General features: G+C 41.1%; 1 protein-coding gene across 2 annotated transcripts in view; it reads right to left on the reverse strand.

Annotated features, from left to right (window-relative positions):
• cntnap2a (contactin associated protein 2a) overlaps positions 1–18,930 on the reverse strand; it is a 137,293-nt gene that overhangs the window by 51,564 nt on the left and 66,799 nt on the right. For both annotated transcript variants that reach the window (XM_037280126.1, XM_037280125.1), the window contains exons 5-13: positions 17,951–18,003; positions 17,610–17,760; positions 17,330–17,514; positions 15,949–16,092; positions 15,095–15,356; positions 9,870–10,019; positions 3,111–3,273; positions 2,084–2,190; positions 915–1,034 (exon numbers count right to left, since the gene is read on the reverse strand). In XM_037280126.1, coding sequence (XP_037136021.1) covers positions 915–1,034; positions 2,084–2,190; positions 3,111–3,273; positions 9,870–10,019; positions 15,095–15,356; positions 15,949–16,092; positions 17,330–17,514; positions 17,610–17,760; positions 17,951–18,003 — 1,335 coding nt within the window. The remainder of the gene's footprint in view (positions 1–914; positions 1,035–2,083; positions 2,191–3,110; positions 3,274–9,869; positions 10,020–15,094; positions 15,357–15,948; positions 16,093–17,329; positions 17,515–17,609; positions 17,761–17,950; positions 18,004–18,930) is intronic.

Here is an 18,930-nt window from a genome sequence, read left to right on the forward strand (position 1 = left end):
TTTCTGTCCAAACTCCGGAAGTTACAGTTCAGAGACTGCAGGGATTTATAGACACCTCAGTTCTTGGTTAACATGAGGCTGTCACTCAAGACATATCCCTGCTCACTCATTCTGCCACTCAAGGTAGGCGTGTGTGTTGCTGTGTTTGTGTGGCTGGATTTAAGGTCTTAACGGTGTGCCTTGGTGGAAACTTAACATTCTGTCTTGTGTGGGTGAGGGTGCAATTCAGTGCAACTAAGGGGTTAGCCAGAGGAGTGCAGTGACATTTTATGAAAAGTGTCCCCTCTGCTCTTCATGTGTGCCGTGCTGTTCCAGAAAATCTAATTATTCCATTCTGTGTTTGTACACGCTTGAAAGAAGGCTGGTGAAATGCGTCAGGTTTTTTTTTTTTTTGTGTGAGATAAAAGTGTCAGATTTGTAAAGGAACCGACATTTTCTTATTTTGTTACGTGCGGCATTATGTTATTAAAGATTTATATCAGACAGTCGACTGCCCAAAATGTGGCGCAGATATTGTATATCAACTAATGGCCACCGTTCCAATAAGCACTATGACACAATTAGTTGTGTGTTGTTCATTTGACCAATCAGATGCCTATCCTGATTTATTTGTTTTTGCTCATATTAAATCAGCATGCAACTGCATCGTTTATCTGTAAACACACTAGCCACCGTGCAGGAAATAAGAATATTGCTAACAATATGACCATGTTTGGCATTGTTACTAATTCATCTCTGTTTTTGAAAAGTAGTCACTGGTTGGTTAGGAAAAGCAGATTTTATTTTTTCTTATAAAGGCTACGAGAGTCAGAGACTTTGCAGTTTTGCAAAAGAAATTTAATAAAAGAGTTACTGGAACAATGGGCGACTATTCCATCCATCCCTTAAAGGCACTAGAAAAAAACAGAACAAACCTGTCATGTTGCAGTTGACTTTGAAGGGACCCAGAGGACCGCTGCCATCGGGGTCTACCCAGTAAGTGTCAGAGGAGCGGCCCAAATGCTTATAGGCTTCACACGAAGGCTCATAGATTGCTGTGAAATACAAATATACAATTAGTATCTAGTTTCAATCCAAAATGACACCAACAGCCAATATAATGATAGAAAAAGTTAGCGATAGCAACTTTAAAAGATACATTTTAGAACTTCCGATTTATAGTGTATATGAAGCATAAAATATGTATGATGTTGCAGCAAATCCATACTTTTTTTCTCTCTCTCTCAATTCATCCAGAGAGTAATTTGGAATGTTTTCAAGCTTCTCTGCAGCGCCTGTCAAGTGTTGCTTTACCCCACACAGTCAAGCAATCTTTATGACACACATTGATGGTATGTTGAGATGCTACAAGCACACACGCACACATCGAGGATACGAATGAGTGGAAGAGTTATTACCAGAGGTGTAGGAGTGTTTATTGGAGGGAAACCTTCGTGATGGAGGCTATGTTTTTCTTTCTCAATTTTTTATGATGGTTTATGTTTTCTTCCTGTCTTTTCTAATTTGTTATCCTTGAATTCTCTCCTTATTGAGCTGGATTTCTGTCTTACACACTACCTTCATGCCAAGAGGCAATCACACTTGAGATCCAACAAACCTTGAAGGATATACCGTAATTTTCGGACTATAAGTCGCACCGGAGTATAAGTCGCACCAGCCATAAAATGCCCAAAAAAGTGAAAAAAAACATATATATGTATATAAGTCGCTCCTGAGTATAAGTCGCCCCCCCACCCAAACTATGAAAAAAACCGCGACTTATAGTCCGAAAATTACGGTACCTTGACACTTCCTCTATAAAGGAATCTTCTGGGGTCTCAAATATTTGAAGCATTGTTATAACGATTATTTACTAAATCATGCTTGCAAGTGGAAAGGCAAAAGTAGCTTAATAGTGTTAATCTACAACATCTATTATTAATAGCACGCTGATTATTCCATCACAAGGTTTCGATTTTTTAATCATCCTCCACTTTGCAAATGAAAAATGATGTGTTCATTTCTTTCTGTATGGTTTTGCAAAATGAGATGAGATTCGATTAAAAAAAAAAAAAAAGCACAACAACTGAACGGAAATACTTACAAGTGTGACAGGTGGCGCCAGTGTATCCCGTTCCATCGCAAGTGCAGCTGAAACCGTCCCATGTCTGTTTACATCGACCGCCATGCTCACAATGATTAGGCATACATCTACAAAGAAACATAGATATGTACATTTTGAATGAATTTGTCTTAATCTATTACGTAAAATCTGTCTCCTTTTTATTCCCACCAAACAAGTGTTGATATTGGACAAAGTTTTTCACCCTGCATTGTATGCCCAACCTGTGTTGTGATTTCAATTTAAGTAGCCTCCCCCAGCACCCACTTCAAGGTGAGGACAAAATTGATGTGAATCAAGCAATGGCAGTAAATGTCCAAGCATTTGGCAAAGCTGGCGCTGACTGCCAATGCCGTGTTATCGACAAGACCCACTTGAGAACAAATTACTGAAGAGAAAATACTGCTCGGATCGGCACGATGTGAACGCTTAATTTTTTGCTTCTGTCGGTGTGATTTTCCAGTTTTTTGCACAAGCCAAATGATGAGGCAATTATTTAACTGGGAAAAAAAAAAAAGTCACAACTTCTTGAAGTAAACCAAGTGTACCTGCTCCATTGTTTTAATTTTTAATTCATTTTGAATAACAACAAAAACATAGATGTCAACTTTCTGCTACGGTCCATCAATTGTAGCGAATAAAAACGATGTCCACAAGCTGTAGTCAAATGTTTTGGATTGGAATGATATGGAGCAAAAGAAAAGCTCCTTTTTTGTTGCATTGTGATTTTATGGATGAGCCCTTTTGTTCGGTTTGAAATCAGATGCTGTGGGTTATACTTACAACCATTTGTGACATCTAAAGTACACACATCAATGAGAATTGCAACGCTATTGATGTCCACAATTTATGGCCCAACTGTTCACCGCATTTGTCTAATAAAATGTCAAGAAAAGGGAAGGGACACAATTTGGGGAATTTTTTCTTCAGTATTGGCACTTTGACAATTTGAAGTTGAACCCAATACAAGAGTGCACAAGAACTATCCAGTAGTTAATTTATGTCTTACCGATCTATAATGGCACACATGTCTAGGCTGACATTCTCAAAAGCTCCAACTGTGCCTTTCTCCACAGCATACAAATCAGCTGGCTGGTCATCCACTACGATTGCTTGCATGCAACCCTGGAAGTAACGCTGAGAGGGCGGAAACAACGTCTGGAGAAAATAGCCTGCAAACAGAGCAAATTAAACAGATTAAGATACCTGCAAATCTAATCTTGTAGGTTTTAAACAAATGGCTGCTTGGCAGGTGTGATTATGAAGGATTAAAAAAAAATGCAAATGTTTTACATTTCATGCCACTTTGCACCATCGAAATGAAATGTTAATCAAACAATTTCAGAGTTTGTTTTTGTGATAGTGAGAGTGTGGAAGCTGCACGGGGAGACCATGCAAACTCCACACAGGTAGGCCGGAACTGGAATCGAACCCACTGTGAGGCGGACATGCTAACCACTGTTCCACCCTGCAGCCAATCACTGTGTTACGTTCCTACTTTCAAGTCGAGAGGAATAATTTCACGCACGTTCTTAAAACCACTTTGTATAACAACTAGAAAAGCATTTAGGAGACAGCTTGGGCAGACAGAGCCTAATCCTTAGACTAATATTTCTTTTCCACATGAGGGAAAGGCAATCAAATATTAGCATTACATCTCAATAATGCAGAGCAGGTCTACACCACATGAAGATTGCAGTTGAGTACAGGCATAAACTGTCTGCCTATGTTTGCGATGTGTGTGTTTATCCGTCTCATCTTGATTTCCATATCTTTCCCCAAAAACTTCCGACTCGCCATCTGTGTTGACTGCTTCCTTGCGCAGCTGTCGAGCGCATCGCCGGAGTCGTAGACAGACGGCGAGAAAAAGGATAGTGGCACAGACTGAAAGGGTGAGATTAGTTTGAAAACAGAACACAGGCACTACAGCTGTCTGGCAGCATACTTTGTGTCCTATGGGGAGCATTCAAATACAAAAATGAAATCCAGTTTGGCTGAAATTAGGAAACAATTCGTGGAATGATTTCTTGGCGAATAGATGGATAATTCGCTACAAAGATGAAAGTAGACAATAAGGATATACAAAAAACTCTGTGCTCCCCCCCCTAACATTTTTTGCTTGAGTTACCTTTTTTTAATCAAACCGACCATGCACCATGTTCAGGTGATAATAAATCAGAATTCTGGGTATAAAAATAAGAGGTTTAAAAATAAGTGCTGAATATATCATTCAGTGTAATTTGCAGGTCTATTGAAAATCTTGAAAACATTTCACATGCAGGAGTGCTTCCCAGTTTCGAAATTGGAATAAATGCGAAATTAATTATACAATGAACTCATGAAAAGAAATTAGCCGATATATGTACGTAATTATAGGACAAATAATGTTCAAAGAAAATTAATACCTTGAAGGCCAACTAAAAGCTTCTTTGAAAAGAAATCAATTGAGACATGAAGAGAGATTCAAAATAACCGAGTAAGAGCCCATATAAGCATTGCGACCGTTTCTATTCACACAAAAAAAGAATCACATTCTCCTTTTCAGGACCACTTCAATGTTCCCATGACAACCTATGGATCTTGGTATTATCGTCTTGTAGAAAATGCAGCTTGGTACATGTTCATGATGAGACACTTGACTCATGCACCCATGGATCCTCTCTGTGTGATTTGAATTACTCCAAAAAAAAAAAGTCTGAACTAGATGTCCTATGAGCCTTGAGGGTGTGGGTCAGCTGCACTTATCTGTTGTAAGCCTCAGAACCTTCACGCGGTGCCCATATAGTGATGCTCTAAACAACACACATTGCAGCAAAAGTACCACCAGCTCGCTGGCTGTATAACACTTGTTATCACCAGCCAGCACATTTACAGGGGACATAAAAGAGATAAGGCAAAATATTCAAGTGAGGAAAAAATAGTAAATGTAACCTTGTAAAAGAAATGATTCTATCTACTGGAGATGTCGGCATACAGATCAGTAAGAAATAGTGATAGAATTGGAAATGGCAGGAGATCACCACCCGATGAAAAGTTCATGTCGTGAAGAAACAGCAGTGGTAATTACTCAGAATATTTTCTGTTTCTACCATGTTTTTGTATTTACACTCGCTTTTTGACAAAAGTAACATATAAGGAAAAATATATTCCCCTAATGCAATCAACGCAAGTCAGGTTGGTTTTAAACTGAGCTGGAATATTTAGACAAGAGGGGAACGTGAAATTCATCTAAATACACAAATATACAAAAAGAAGAAGAAGAAAAAAAAAAGCAAGCCAAATATGGGGATTATCTTCCCTGAGAGAAATATGCATAATGACAGCTGTAAATCAGAGGATGTTCGAAGCATTTGGAGTCATCGGGAGGCCACCACGCATATAAAAAACAAATGCATGCATATATTTTCTAACACCTTCACTCTGTATTTACCTCAAGCATCAACTGAACTGGAACGGGAAAAGCTTAACTGACAATATTATGTACATAGCGAATGACCAACCGGTCCCAGCATTGATGTTTCCATCATTTTGATAAGAAGTGAAGCTGAAAAACACAACTGCAGGGCAATTTCCACTCCCCATCCCCCAAAGACAGTACAAAGTGTTTGGGAGTTGAGTGGAAGGAAGCAATAGCTGCGAAGTTGACATTCCACCATCGTTCCTCACTTTGGTATATGTTGGCCATTTAAGTGCTTTATTGTTTTCATTTCAAGAGAAAAAAAATGAACATTTTGAAACACGTGGGAAATCTAATGCTTAAAGAAAGTGTTGCTATTGCACACTGTCCTGCACTGTGCGTATCTCGACATCATTATTTGATGCAATGACCTGCACTCTTTGCATAATAATGAAAGATTCGTAGGTTTGCATCTGATATGCATCTGTTTTCACCGAGATCTTGCTTTCCAAATAGAGATTTTCTGCTGCGGCCTTTCCTTCCAATTCCCCTTTTGACCACTACGGTAATACCATTCATGACATCTGGACAGTACCAGTTTGAGGTCATAATTAAACATATCATCCGTAATTTCACTCTCCACTCCCGAGACATATAAGCATCAAGGTCCAATTAGGATATTCCAATTAGAATTAAAAAGATACGGCTCATGAGGAACCATATGACGGAAGGGTGTCATTAGCCAGGATGCACACCTATTCGGTGATACAGAGAAGCTGCGGATTCTCCGGTTCAGTGGCATAAAGAGCGCAAGAGTCGGTAGTACGGCGGGGGAGCGATGATACCATCTGATGATTTCTCGGCATGACAAACTGCACTCCTGCCCAAAGAAATCTTCACAGGAGAGCATCTGGCCCAGTGGGGCACCGGCACTGCTCTGCCCCTCAAAAAGAATAACCAGCTTGCTTGGATTCCATGCGGCTTCCCCACATAGATAAGTGAGAAGCGCAAGGGCCGACATGCCACAGCAGCTTCTGAACCTGGGGAGATGCTTCACACACACTCCAAAACCCAATAGAGACTCTTGACATTTTCAGATAACTGCTCTCTCTTAACACAAACCTGCATATGCAATTAGAAAAAGAACAGTTGTGTCAAACTTCAGCTGCAGGTATTTAGCTACAAGTTGAGTGAAGCATGCAATGTGCAAAAAAGTGACAAGCAGCACATGTCATGGGAGAGTCATGGTGCCATTAAAGAGCTACCGGCCAGATGGTGTGAAAGTCACTCAAATCGCTTTTGGATATTTAGTTCAAAAAGTTCAACATGCCAGAAAAGCAACTGTGGAAGTCGTTCCTAACAATTTCATCTCATAGCAACATACAAACCGACTTTAAATATCATTTGATGTATTCCAAAGCATGCATTACCCCTTTCAGGGTAGTGACATCTCTTTTCAAAACTGATGCAGATTCATTAAAAGCCATGCTTTTGATTTGTTTTGACGATTGGTGCTGCTGATTTTGACACACATCCACACAAATGTCCATATTTCATTTCACACAGGCGACTACTCATTTCATTAAATGCATTAATAGGAACATCAACATTTGCCCTGGAGCATAGATTATTTCTTGCTCAAATCATATTAAGTGTCAAGTAACACCATGATTCAGCCTTGGTGTTTGTGTGTTTTGTATGCCTGCCGATAAGTCCAAGCAGCCGAGCAAGCTTCAATAGAATACTAAAACGACTTAATTTGATTTCATGTGCATGCATATCATGATTACTTAATAAATGATCCCAGACTGATAATAAAGAGGAATATCAAATGATATGACCTCTAAATGTTCACTTACAACTTTATACTTTAACAGTTAAGGTTTACAAGTTAATTTTAATTGGCTATTAACAATACTAACTAATGTAGACGTAGAAGTCAAAATATACTGCTCTATGATATTGAAGCATAAGCAAAAGATGAATAGTGTTATCCATCTGATTTTATCGGCACACTACTACGCTACAACAACATCCCGGGTCGTGCGCTGAAGGACTGCGCTGGTGAGCCGACGGGTGTCTTCACGGACATCTTTAACACTTCCCTGCAGCAGGCCATCGTCCCGTCGTGTTTCAAAGCTGCCACCATCGTACCTGTGCCGAAGAAACCTGCTCCGTCCTGCTTCAATGACTACCGCCCCGTGGCACTTACGCCCATCATCATGAAGTGCTTTGAGCGGCTTGTCATGGAGCACATCCGATCCGTTCTCCCCCCCACCATTGACCCCTTCCAGTTTGCGTACCGAGCCAAACGGTCCTCTGAGGATGCCATCTGCTCTGCCCTCCACTCGGCCCTCACCCACCTGGAGGAGAGGGACTCGTATGTGAGGTTGCTGTTTGTGGACTTCAGTTCTGCCTTCAACACCATTGTGCCTCAACGTCTCATCGGCAAACTTGGCAAGCTGGGCCTCAGTACCTGCCTCTGCAACTGGCTACTGGACTTCCTCTGTCAGAGGCCACAGGTGGTACGTGTTGGCGACAAAATCTCCGCCAGCATCACGCTGAGCACAGGGGCCCCCCAAGGCTGCGTGCTCAGTCCGCTGCTCTTCACCCTCCTGACGCATGACTGCGCTGCCACCTACAGCGACAACCGCATAGTGAAGTTTGCTGACGACACGACTCTGGTGGGTCTCATCACCAAGGGAGACGAGACTCAGTACAGGCTGGAGGTCGACCTTCTGACCACGTGGTGCAGGGACAACAACCTCCTGCTGAACGTCGTCAAGACCAAGGAGATTGTTGTTGACTTCCGGAAGGGTCACGCCCAACACCTGCCGCTGACCATCGACGGTGCGGTGGTGGAGAGAGTGAGCAGCGCCAGGTTCCTGGGGGTGCACATCAGTGAGGATCTCTCCTGGTCCACCAACACCGCGTCGCTGGCGAAGAAGGCCCAGCGCCGCCTGTACTTCCTTCGGAAACTCAGGCGAGCGGGCGCTCCTCCGGCAGTCATGACTACGTTTTACCGCGGCACCATTGAGAGCGTCCTCTCCAGCTGTATTGCTGTTTGGGGTGGCAGCTGCACTGACTACGACTTGAAGGCCCTGCAGCGCATAGTGAAGACGGCTGGTAAGACTATTGGTGCTTCTCTCCCCTCCTTGAAGGACATTTACACCTCCCATCTCACCCGCAAGGCGACCAAGATTGTGAGTGATGTGAGTCACCCCGCTCACTCTTTGTTTGATCTTCTGCCCTCTGGGAGGCGGTACAGGAGCCTGCGCTCCCGCACCACCAGACTCTCCAACAGCTTCATACTCCAGGCTGTTAGGATCCTGAACTCGCTCCCCCTTTCAGCGTAGCGTCCTGTTCTTTGCGCTGTGCTTACTGTCTGCTGTATGCATGCTGGCTCAGTTTTGCTCCTCTTATTTATTGGGTTATTGGTTTATTATTTATTCATCGCTCATTTTATTTATATTGTTATTTTTTGTGTATTATTTATTGTTTGTGCCTTCTTGTTTTTATTTTGTGTCGTCTACTTGTATGTCTCGTCACCGTGGGATAGAGGAAACGGAATTTCGGTTTCTTTGTGTGTCTTGACATATGAAGGGATTGACAATAAAGCTGACTTTGACTTTACATGGTTGAATAGCAACAGTTGTTTTTCGATTTCTGAAAGACTGGCCTTCTCCTGCTTGCCATTGAGCTAGATATATGTATACTATGCACAAAGATATCAAAACAAGGTCATAAAGTCTTCAACAAGATGGCATTACTAAAGGTACTCCTGTGAAGTAGCTGCACGAACCTGCTCCATTCATTCTTTACATTGCCAGGTTTACACCAACAGACACATAAAAAGCAACCGTCTGGTTTTGCGGAAAATTACATAGTCTTGGGGCTTATCATTGAATTATTGATTAAGTATACAGAAGGGCTAATACTTCCGGTGTATAAGTGTGAGGATGGGGTAAATATGTTTTGCGGATTCATACATTTATTTGGGTTGACAGTCATAATGGCCCACCGAAGGAATCTCTGACTACGATGCGGCCCGCGACAAAATTTTGTTTGACACCCCTGATTTACGGTATAATGTTGTAATTAGATTTTTTTTTTAAATCAAATTACATAGTCAACTTTCCTAAAAACAGTTCAGAACATTATTTAAAATTTTCAAAGTGTGCTGAAACTCATTATGTCTGTTTAGTTGGGACTCCCAAATCAATAACAGAGCAAATCCCCCTTTTCACTCCTCCGTGCGGGAAATAAGAACCTTGCAAACACTTTTTGAAAAATAGCTGCAAGAGCAGTTCTAAAAGTTAGCAAATATAGTGCAAAAAAAGTTTTAAAAGCATCACTGCATTGTTTCCGTACCTCCCAGGTGATACGTTCCTCCAGTAGTAATTGAAAGTGGTGACGTGGAGTGTACGGCAGAAGCCTCGTCGCCATCTATCATCAACATGGCAAAATTCTCCTTGGCTACCAAACGTACAGCGTGCCACTGGCCATCATTAAGGTCTGAACCTGTCGAGCAATGACAAAAAGTAGTCGGTCAGAAATGATAGGTAAGACAAAAACAGTTGCTCTTCAATTACATCATCCTTGCGCTTCAATTTCCAGGCACACCGATGGACACGTTTACATCATCCACAGCTCTCCTCGAGGAGCATGGATTATTTTTCTTTATTTCAAATGTGTATAAAAACAACATACTGTTCAGAAATGTAATTTAGAAGTCATCTAAACAACATTGTACATTATACTACATTACAATGTATACATCAACAGTTAAACTATTTTGAATTGTATTTTTTTTCCCCTGAATATTTCTATTATTCATTTGATAGGGTTTTGTATCTAACATGTTTTGTAAATAAATGGAGAAAAGTTATAGAATTAATTGTACATGTATTTTAAGGACAATGACGCCGGGATATATCTGGATTTATATATTTTTCCTTACTACAGTATCACCCTTCCTGCCGCCTTGGAGAGGTCATAATATCCAGCTAAGGGCCAAACCACATTTAAATGTCCATTACTGCTCCCTAGTAAGTTCTTTTTATTTTGTAAAACCGTTAGCTGTCCTCCCACACTCAGTTGCGTGCAGTTTTAACCCCGTGTCACAAGTCCATTAACTCTTGAATAACCTCATTGCCTTCAGAGTAGCAGAGTGCTTGTTTTCTATCTGCAGTTGCCAGCACTGAGAATTTCTATGAAGAGTCGGCATACTGTATGTCACCGAAGACATTTGTTTGCGTGCATGCTTGTCTCCCAGCCCTACCAACCCTCCCTCCCTCGCTTCCTTCCGTGTAGCTGTGCTCCATTAAATATGAGCGATGTTTTGGAAAGGGATATTACCAACGAAGCTGCAGGAGAAGCCGGCTCATTCTCATCACCTTCCCCTCGATACATCACCTCTTAGTGACACCAATCTCCACTCATCCTTCCAGGCCTACCTCCCTCCCTACCTCCCTGTCCCTGAGTCTTGATCCTGTCTCTCTATCTTGAAATCCTTCTCTGATGTCCTCCTGCATTTCACTTCTCTTTACAACGCTTTTAAATTCGTCTGGTTCACCGCTTCGCTGACTGCCATTTATTTGAGAAACGCACACAGCGACACTGTATCGGAGTTCAAGGTGCGGCCAGGTGCAAACCTGATTCCAGCGTGCTTTGTGAGAGAGCCCTTGTGTGAATCTGCAGTGTTTATTATGTTGCTTTCATCTCAGTGGGGTGTGTCCATTAATTCAATTCCAATTTCTGGAAGACCAAGAGCATTAATATGGTATAACCAAACAATCTATGAGCAAAGATGGCCACCTGGTGAGGGGCGTGACTGCTGTGACCTTGTGTAATCACTCAACAGAGCATGACTTTAATTATTTTTTCTTCCATCTCATTGGTTCCTTTGTTTTTTCATAACAAAACAATTTGGATGCGTGCATGTGTGTCATACTATCAAATAAAATACAGGTAATCCCAAATTTCTATTGTATGTAGTCTAGTCTATGTTAAACACACTGAATTGTTCAAATTGTTTGGATTTACTTATGGTAAAGTCGTATGAAGGCATAGTTTAGTGACTTTTCAGACCTTTTCCTCTGCAAAGTAATTACTGAATCCATTATCCGTTATCTCAACCACTTGCCTGGATTGGACCTTTGAGTTTTACCTTATCAGCAATGAGAGGTTTAGAAACCTGGTCAGAGGATCACTATTAAGAATATATTGACTTGCAATATGGTGTCAAAAGTTTCAGGTCATCCTCAAAATCCAGTCGGTCAATTTTCAACAAAATATGAAGTATCTTTTGGGTAGGAAAGAAGATTATTAATATCAGGAATAGCATATCTTTCCAATATTTCGAGACTTCAGAAGTCCTAGAGTGACAAGTAATGATGTGAGAAGATTTTTAGTTTGAATGACTAGTTTAAAAAAAAAAAAAAAAGTTTCATCAGGACCTTGATTTGCCCCCTGCATTTTGTGTGATAGGATGACTATCAGGCTTGGCTGCATCCATCCATCCATCCACCTCTTGAATGTAATGGAAAATAGATACAGTGTCACCTCGTGTCCCCTCATCTGTTCTACATCACCTGCAATAGCTTTGAATGATGAGCTTATCAGTGACGGCGGCTATGTGAGTTCACCACAGCATGAACGCGCATATTGTACACGCGCATACACGCTACATCATATAATCATAACTATATCTCTTTATAACACTGAAAATCAACTAAATCGTTAACATGCTGGCTGACTGCCTGCTAGATATCAAATAAAACAAAATATAATAAAAAAGTACCATTTCTTTTAACCATGAGTAAGTGATAGCAAAATGATAAGTGGTTTGTCGATGATTTTGTTTCAACCACTTGTCATCTTTAGAGCTCTAACATTCAAGACGAACAGTTTTGCTGCTACTTTCACGAGGTATGGAAACAAAGACTGAGAGGTATGACCACAGTAAATGGATTCAACTTAATGAGCACCTTCCATTATGTAAAGTGCACAATATTTCGACTTTAAAGCAATGAAGCGTCCAAATCAAGCTGACCCGCCAAACAGATTCATACTGCAGTGTTAAGCAGTTCTTATTATGCATGCTTCAGTTGCCCTTATTATGATAAATAAGTTGGAATCCTATCAACAGCTCAGCTGGTGAGTCGTGATTGGTTGTGACGTGAGAACTGATATCCATATAGGCTGTTTCTGGCGTTTCCTAAATATCTATTTAGGGTCAATCAAAAGTAAAGAGTCCAAAAAAATGGATAAAGGCACTGAGACCTATTGAGCAAATCCAGCAGTCAATTCAACACTTTCTTAGATGTTGCCTGTGTGCTGGAGATAGAGGAGTGAGTTAATGAGTAAGTAAAAAGGGAAGGCAATGAGAAAATTAGAGCAGAGTTCCCTTTGGAATAACAACCGAGTACCCTCTATTAATGCGCGCTCACATTCTTCTTCTTTTTTTTCCTCAGTTAGGAGGGGAGTGCCTTTCCACAGGTCAAAAACAGCCGCAGGGGGAAACTTTTAGCCCCACATCCAAACGAACACATCACAGTTGCATTTTGATTACACGGTGCATAAAGAAATTGCTTTGTGTGTGTTCTTAGCAAAGGGGGAGATTTACTGTATCTGGGCTCTGCCTCTAGTGACAAATAACTTTAATGAGCAGGGACCCACCACGGCGAGTGTGAGGCTATGAAGAAATATTGATTGGATGTTATCAGAAATGTTGGGCTTTTTATTCATCGCAGCCCTGCTTTCATACACTCCTCATTTTCTTTTACAACCCCAAGCTGCCCCCCTTGGGTTTTGCTTGAAATACCATTCAGAAATTACAAGCAGCGAGCTGGGGAAGATACGTGATGATCAATCTTGAAAATATTGGTGCTTTTCATGAAATTACATGCACAGTTGCTATACACTACTCAATTTATACTGTTGCTAATTTTTTTATTATGCATCCATCTTCTATACTGCCTATCCTCACTGCGACTGACTGGTGACCTGTTTCACGCCAAGTCGGCTCGGACATGCTCCAGCACGCCGCAACACGAAGCAGAATACAGAACTGATGGATAGATGGATCCTATGGTATTGACTCTTGACCAAGTAGAACAGAAGAAGTGCCACTTAATTATATACTGTACCGTATAAAGGGCAGCGGGGTGTTTGAGTGATTTGCAGTTCCATTCAGTTTATGTGTGTGTCGGGCTGGGTAGCAGGTGACTCACCCTTTTGTACAAGCGGAATAAAAAAATAATATACTAAAACAAGTGGATGAAAACAAATGGATTGTGAATAATTAGAGGTTGTCGACTCACAACACTGTCAAACAGGTCATTTTTAGTGGAGGGCGAGCTATGTGACAAACACACTGCTACAGTTTATGTTTGCTGCTGAAGTCCTTCTGGGAAATATTAGGGTGTGTATAATGTTTTATCCTCCTCCGTGTCATGTCAACTAGCAGAGTTACTATAATACAGCATGTTTATATATCAGAGTCCTTGAACCAGAAGGATGTTTTGAAGGTTATAAAATGGCATGATTCAGTGACTTCACTCACCTATAACTCGAAAACGACCAAAACGTGCGTGTTTTATGAAGTTTCAGTGAGCTTGCAAAGGAGTGGAAAGCTTCGGGTGTATTAGGGGAAACATTACACGGAAAGATTGCCTTAGGAAAGTATGGCATTCATTTATTTGACTGGAATAAAGTTATTCTTCTTTCACCGAGCGACAAAAATGAATCAAATGATGATTAACGGGTATGTTGGGGGCGTGGCCTCAATAGCCTAGAAGTAAGTTTATGAAACGGAGTGAATTGAAATGGTAACAATCAAAAGATCAATGTGGACATAACAGCAGATGAGAGCGTATCAAAGTATTACCCCAACTGGGTGAAGGAACAACCTGTGTATGACGCTTCGCGCCATGTGTCGTTATTAAATGCCACTAAGCTTTTAATTTTAAGTCGACTGCTCTCCCACGGTGACACTGAAACTAGAAGCCAGCGTGACTCGCTTACTTCAGACATACTAATAACAGAATCAAAGTCAGCAAGCGTGCACCGCTGTGTGCGAGTGAGCTTATGTATCTGTGTATTCTAGTAATAGTAATGTAATCACAGGCTGAAGACCAATTAGCCGAGAGGGGAACGCCATAATAATCCCTACCCCTGGGCGTTGGCCTATTAAAGCAGCAGTGGACAGAATAAATTGAGTGTCTTCAGGAAGAGATGCAGGGAGGAAAGTAAGCGTGGGAGGAATGGGACACAACAAGGGAGGGAAGGGAGGGAAGGAAGGAAGGAAGGAAGGAAGGAAGGAAGGAAGGAAGGAAGGAAGGAAGGAAGGAAGGAAGGAAGGAAGGAAGGAAGGAAGGAAGGAAGGAAGGAAGGAACAAAACAAAAACAAATTCATTTCATCCAAAGGGTTTGACTGGTATGAGAGTGACACAATATTGTTTGTAGTACATTATTTGTTGTGTTGTATTGTCTATCAAGAGTTTGTTTGGTTTGGTATGAAAACACTTTTGTGATATTCTGTTTTCTGCTTGCCTAGAAATTCCCAATTGGTCATAATTCGAATGTTGACTCACCTGATGTTAAGACCACCAAGTAGTGCCTGTCTGCCCTGCTCACATTGATACGAAGAACCGCCTTGCTATCTTCAAGTGACATTTCCAAAGTCCCATCATCAAGGTTACTGAAGAGGAGTAGCCCTTGTGGATTCCAGGTACGGAACTGAAGACCCACTGATATGAGGTTGTGAGCGGCCCGGCCAGGCAGCTGCAGGAAGCTGGTGGCGTTGAAAAAGACGGGATAGGAGTGCGTCTCCACGCAGGAAAATGAGAGATTACGCTGTGAAGAGGCACATTGGGAGATGTCAGGGAAAAAAAACGCAAGTTAAAATTTTTGTCTGTCTGTACACGTAATCCTTTCTGGAGTGTAAATTCAAGCTAAGAAGCTAAGAAGCAGACACACTTGAATATTTAGGGACTGGTAGAAAATACATCCGTGATAATGAAAATCATTGCAACCAAAACCAAATCCTCAGCATTGTATTCCGCTGCTTTTCAAGAAATTCACAGTGCCTGTGAATGGCTCTTTGAAATGTGAACCAATTTTGATAGAAGCTGTGTGAGTCAAGGATGATTGGAACTGCTGCTTAAAGCAACCATTGATTGCAAGTTGTTTTTGTTCAAACAATCTTTTGAACAACGATCAACATGGATACGCAGAACTTTAGCCGAGTTAATAAACACTCGAATGTAATGTATAAATGTAATCAAGTAAACTACAGAAGTATTAAAAGTTTTGGGTGACAGTTTAGCTGATGTGTTTCGCATGATCAATTTCAGTATCGCAGAACTGCAATGAATAAATGGAGGGATGTGACAATGATAGAAGGCAAAGTTGTGCTGCGTGTTTGAACATTGCACATTTGACTCACAAAACTTGAGGTGTCCAACTTCTTCCTTCGGGCCAGGTCAGTAATGTTGTCTCCATTGTAGTTGATGCTCTCCATGCAGCCTTTAAAGTTCTTGCGGCCACTTCCTGCTGGTTTGCCGCTGTACGGCATTCCCCCGAAGCTCAACTAGTGAGGCAAAGAAAAAGTCCAGTTGGTGTAAAGTTCTGTATAACTGCTCTGGTCTATTTGGATATTATTAGTTGTGGTAGTTCCATCTCCTTTAAATGAGGTCATAAATGTTCACCATTTCCATTACATCTCAAGAATACCTGCCTGTTGTGGCCAATCAGTACAGATAGCAAATAATTTAAAACATAACATGGCAGCTTGAGCAATGGCACAAGCCATTTCAAGAAATGACTGAGGCCCAGAGGCTCAAAAGGAATGCTAATAAAGATATTGTGGTGTCTTACAAAGCTGGAGGGACACAAGCAAATATTTGATGTATTTCACTTTTTTTTTTCATACATTGCAGATAACCTCGGTTGTTTGTTTTGTATTCAAAGACAGTTGATAGTCCTTGTAAACAGAACCACAGATGGACACACATCAGGGCTTTGGAGCAGAATTTTCCAGGACTTGCACACAAGCACGTACACACAAACACACACAGTTCTGACTCGTGTATGGATTTCCCGGAAGATCTCTTAATTGAACAGCTTCACTTTAATTGTCCTGCCTTGGTTCTCGGTGTCTGACTTAGCAGTGGAAGAGATGAGCCTTATCAGCAATAGCTGGTTAAGATCACACACACATCAATACGCACATCCGCACACTGGTGGTCACATGCACACAATGTACACAAAAGCAAATACAAGCAAGCCTGTAATCACATTACACACAAACAGCTATCATCCCACTTACACATTCCAAAGAAAAATCAATTTCCTGTTTCAAGTATTATTATGCAAACCCATTGTGCTGCCATCCATTACTAAGCAACCTTAATTGTGTGAATGTTATGGATTGCCGTCATATTAGCAAGCCAATATACGTATAATTTCCTGGGTGCTATCATTTCCCTCTTGAGATAGAGGAGGTCATCGGCGAGGAGCAAAATGTTATAATATTTGCATAGAGATTGTCCACTTTTGTAAAAGTAATCAAATTATTAGGAATTTATTTTACTCGCGTAACAACAGATAATATATGACGAGTCTTATTAGAAGTTATTTCTTTCATAAGAAGACCATTAGATGCTTGTAAATGACATTATTGTCCTTCAAAAAAATATTTGTCTTTTGTTAAAAGCAATAGAAGACTCAACCATGACTTAAGGAATTATTTCCCCATATTTAATTGAATAAAAAACCTCCGGGTTATTATGTGCATATACTCTAGATCCGTGCCATTCATAAATTACCTCATAGTCCAAGTCGAGGTGGTCAAATTCCCCGTTGGTCCTGAAGTGCTGAGTGTGTCTATCCAGGGTGAAATTGACATTACGCCGGTAACGCTCGATCACCACCGAGTGCCAGTGGTTGTCATCCAAGAGGCTGCCCGTTGTCACTGAGGTATGGCCCAGAATAGAGCCGTACTGATTGCTTCCTGTAAATTGCCACGATAGAATGAGTAATTGGAGACCCCTTTGAAATCATTTATAAATGCTAAAAGTATGTTGTTGTTTTTTTCCCGTGACCCACCCAGGTTGATCTGCAGCAGCAGCTTGGCCTTGCGGAGCTCCAAGGTGATGTAGTCCCCCTGTTGCCCCTCTCCATGGAGAATCACCCCTTCGCTCTCGGACGTCTTGAACCTTAGCGCGATCACGTCCTTAATGAGCTTCATCTTCTTCACCTAGACGCAATACACAGAGCAGTACCTTTTGTTTGATGCCTACAGACCCTACAAAGAAGAATCAAGTATTTCATTCGCTTTCATCACAATAGCATTTTAAAAAGCAGGATTTCACAAGTTCCCAACTCTGCAGCATACCTCAATGAAAACTATTTTTCAGTGCTCTTCAAAGATTGAAAACAAACATTACCTTGAAACGATAGGAGATCACACCTTGCCCATCAAAATTGATCATGTCTGCCCCTGCAATAGAAAAAAAAAAAAGAGAACTCAAGAATAGAAGACCATAGCAACCAAGTATTGTAAATCACTGAATCTAAAAAAGACCATTTGATAGCCTAACCAAGGCATCCCAAGTGTCTGTCCTCGAGGAATGTGAAGTTTTAAAACGTGCCTCTGATATGAACAAAGGTGGCAGAAGCGAGAGTGTATTTCAGGTGTGATTTTGAGATCTACAGCAAATGAAGTGAAGTATTTGAAGTAGAAGTCCTCAATCTTAGGTGACCACCTTGCCTGTTCAAGAGGTTGGAAGTGCGATGTGTGTTCTGTGATGGGATTGGCAGGAGCGTATTATATTTTTTCATGATCATCTGCAGAGGAAACGAGAAATGGGTTCAGAAGGGAGTCGCCGTAGGCTTCCGCCAAAGGTGGAAATACTGTGGTCTGCATCGCAACAAAAATGTGAGATGACACTGATGTAAAGGGACTCAGCCAAGTCTCAAAGGGAGTTATTAAATAAGCCACAGATGGTAAATACCTGACAACTGTTAATTGGCGGTGCAATTTTTGGCTGATGGAGTGCACCATAAAGTGGTGGGTGAGTATAATGGGGGAAAAAAAAAAACCTCTGTTAATGAAAGACAAATAAAATGAAATGAATGATAACATTTACAAGAGTAATGAGAAATACACATTTCATGAAAATCAACCAATGAAAATCGGACCAAGCCATTTTTAACAGCTGCAGCTGTGGGTGGGTTGCAGCAGGTTGAGCATCTGGTATAAATAAATAAATAAAACTTAAAAAAATAGAACCTTTCTGCGGCCACCAGACTAAAAAGGTTCCATGAAGTTACAATTGGAATTTATACTCTGAGCTGGATGGTGTGGTGTTTTATATATTAGTTTTATGGAGTGGTGGGCGGAGGGAAAACATTGAAAAGAGAAGAT

Source organism: Syngnathus acus, chromosome 20 (genome assembly GCF_901709675.1).
Source record: "Syngnathus acus chromosome 20, fSynAcu1.2, whole genome shotgun sequence".
Taxonomy (NCBI): domain Eukaryota; kingdom Metazoa; phylum Chordata; class Actinopteri; order Syngnathiformes; family Syngnathidae; genus Syngnathus; species Syngnathus acus.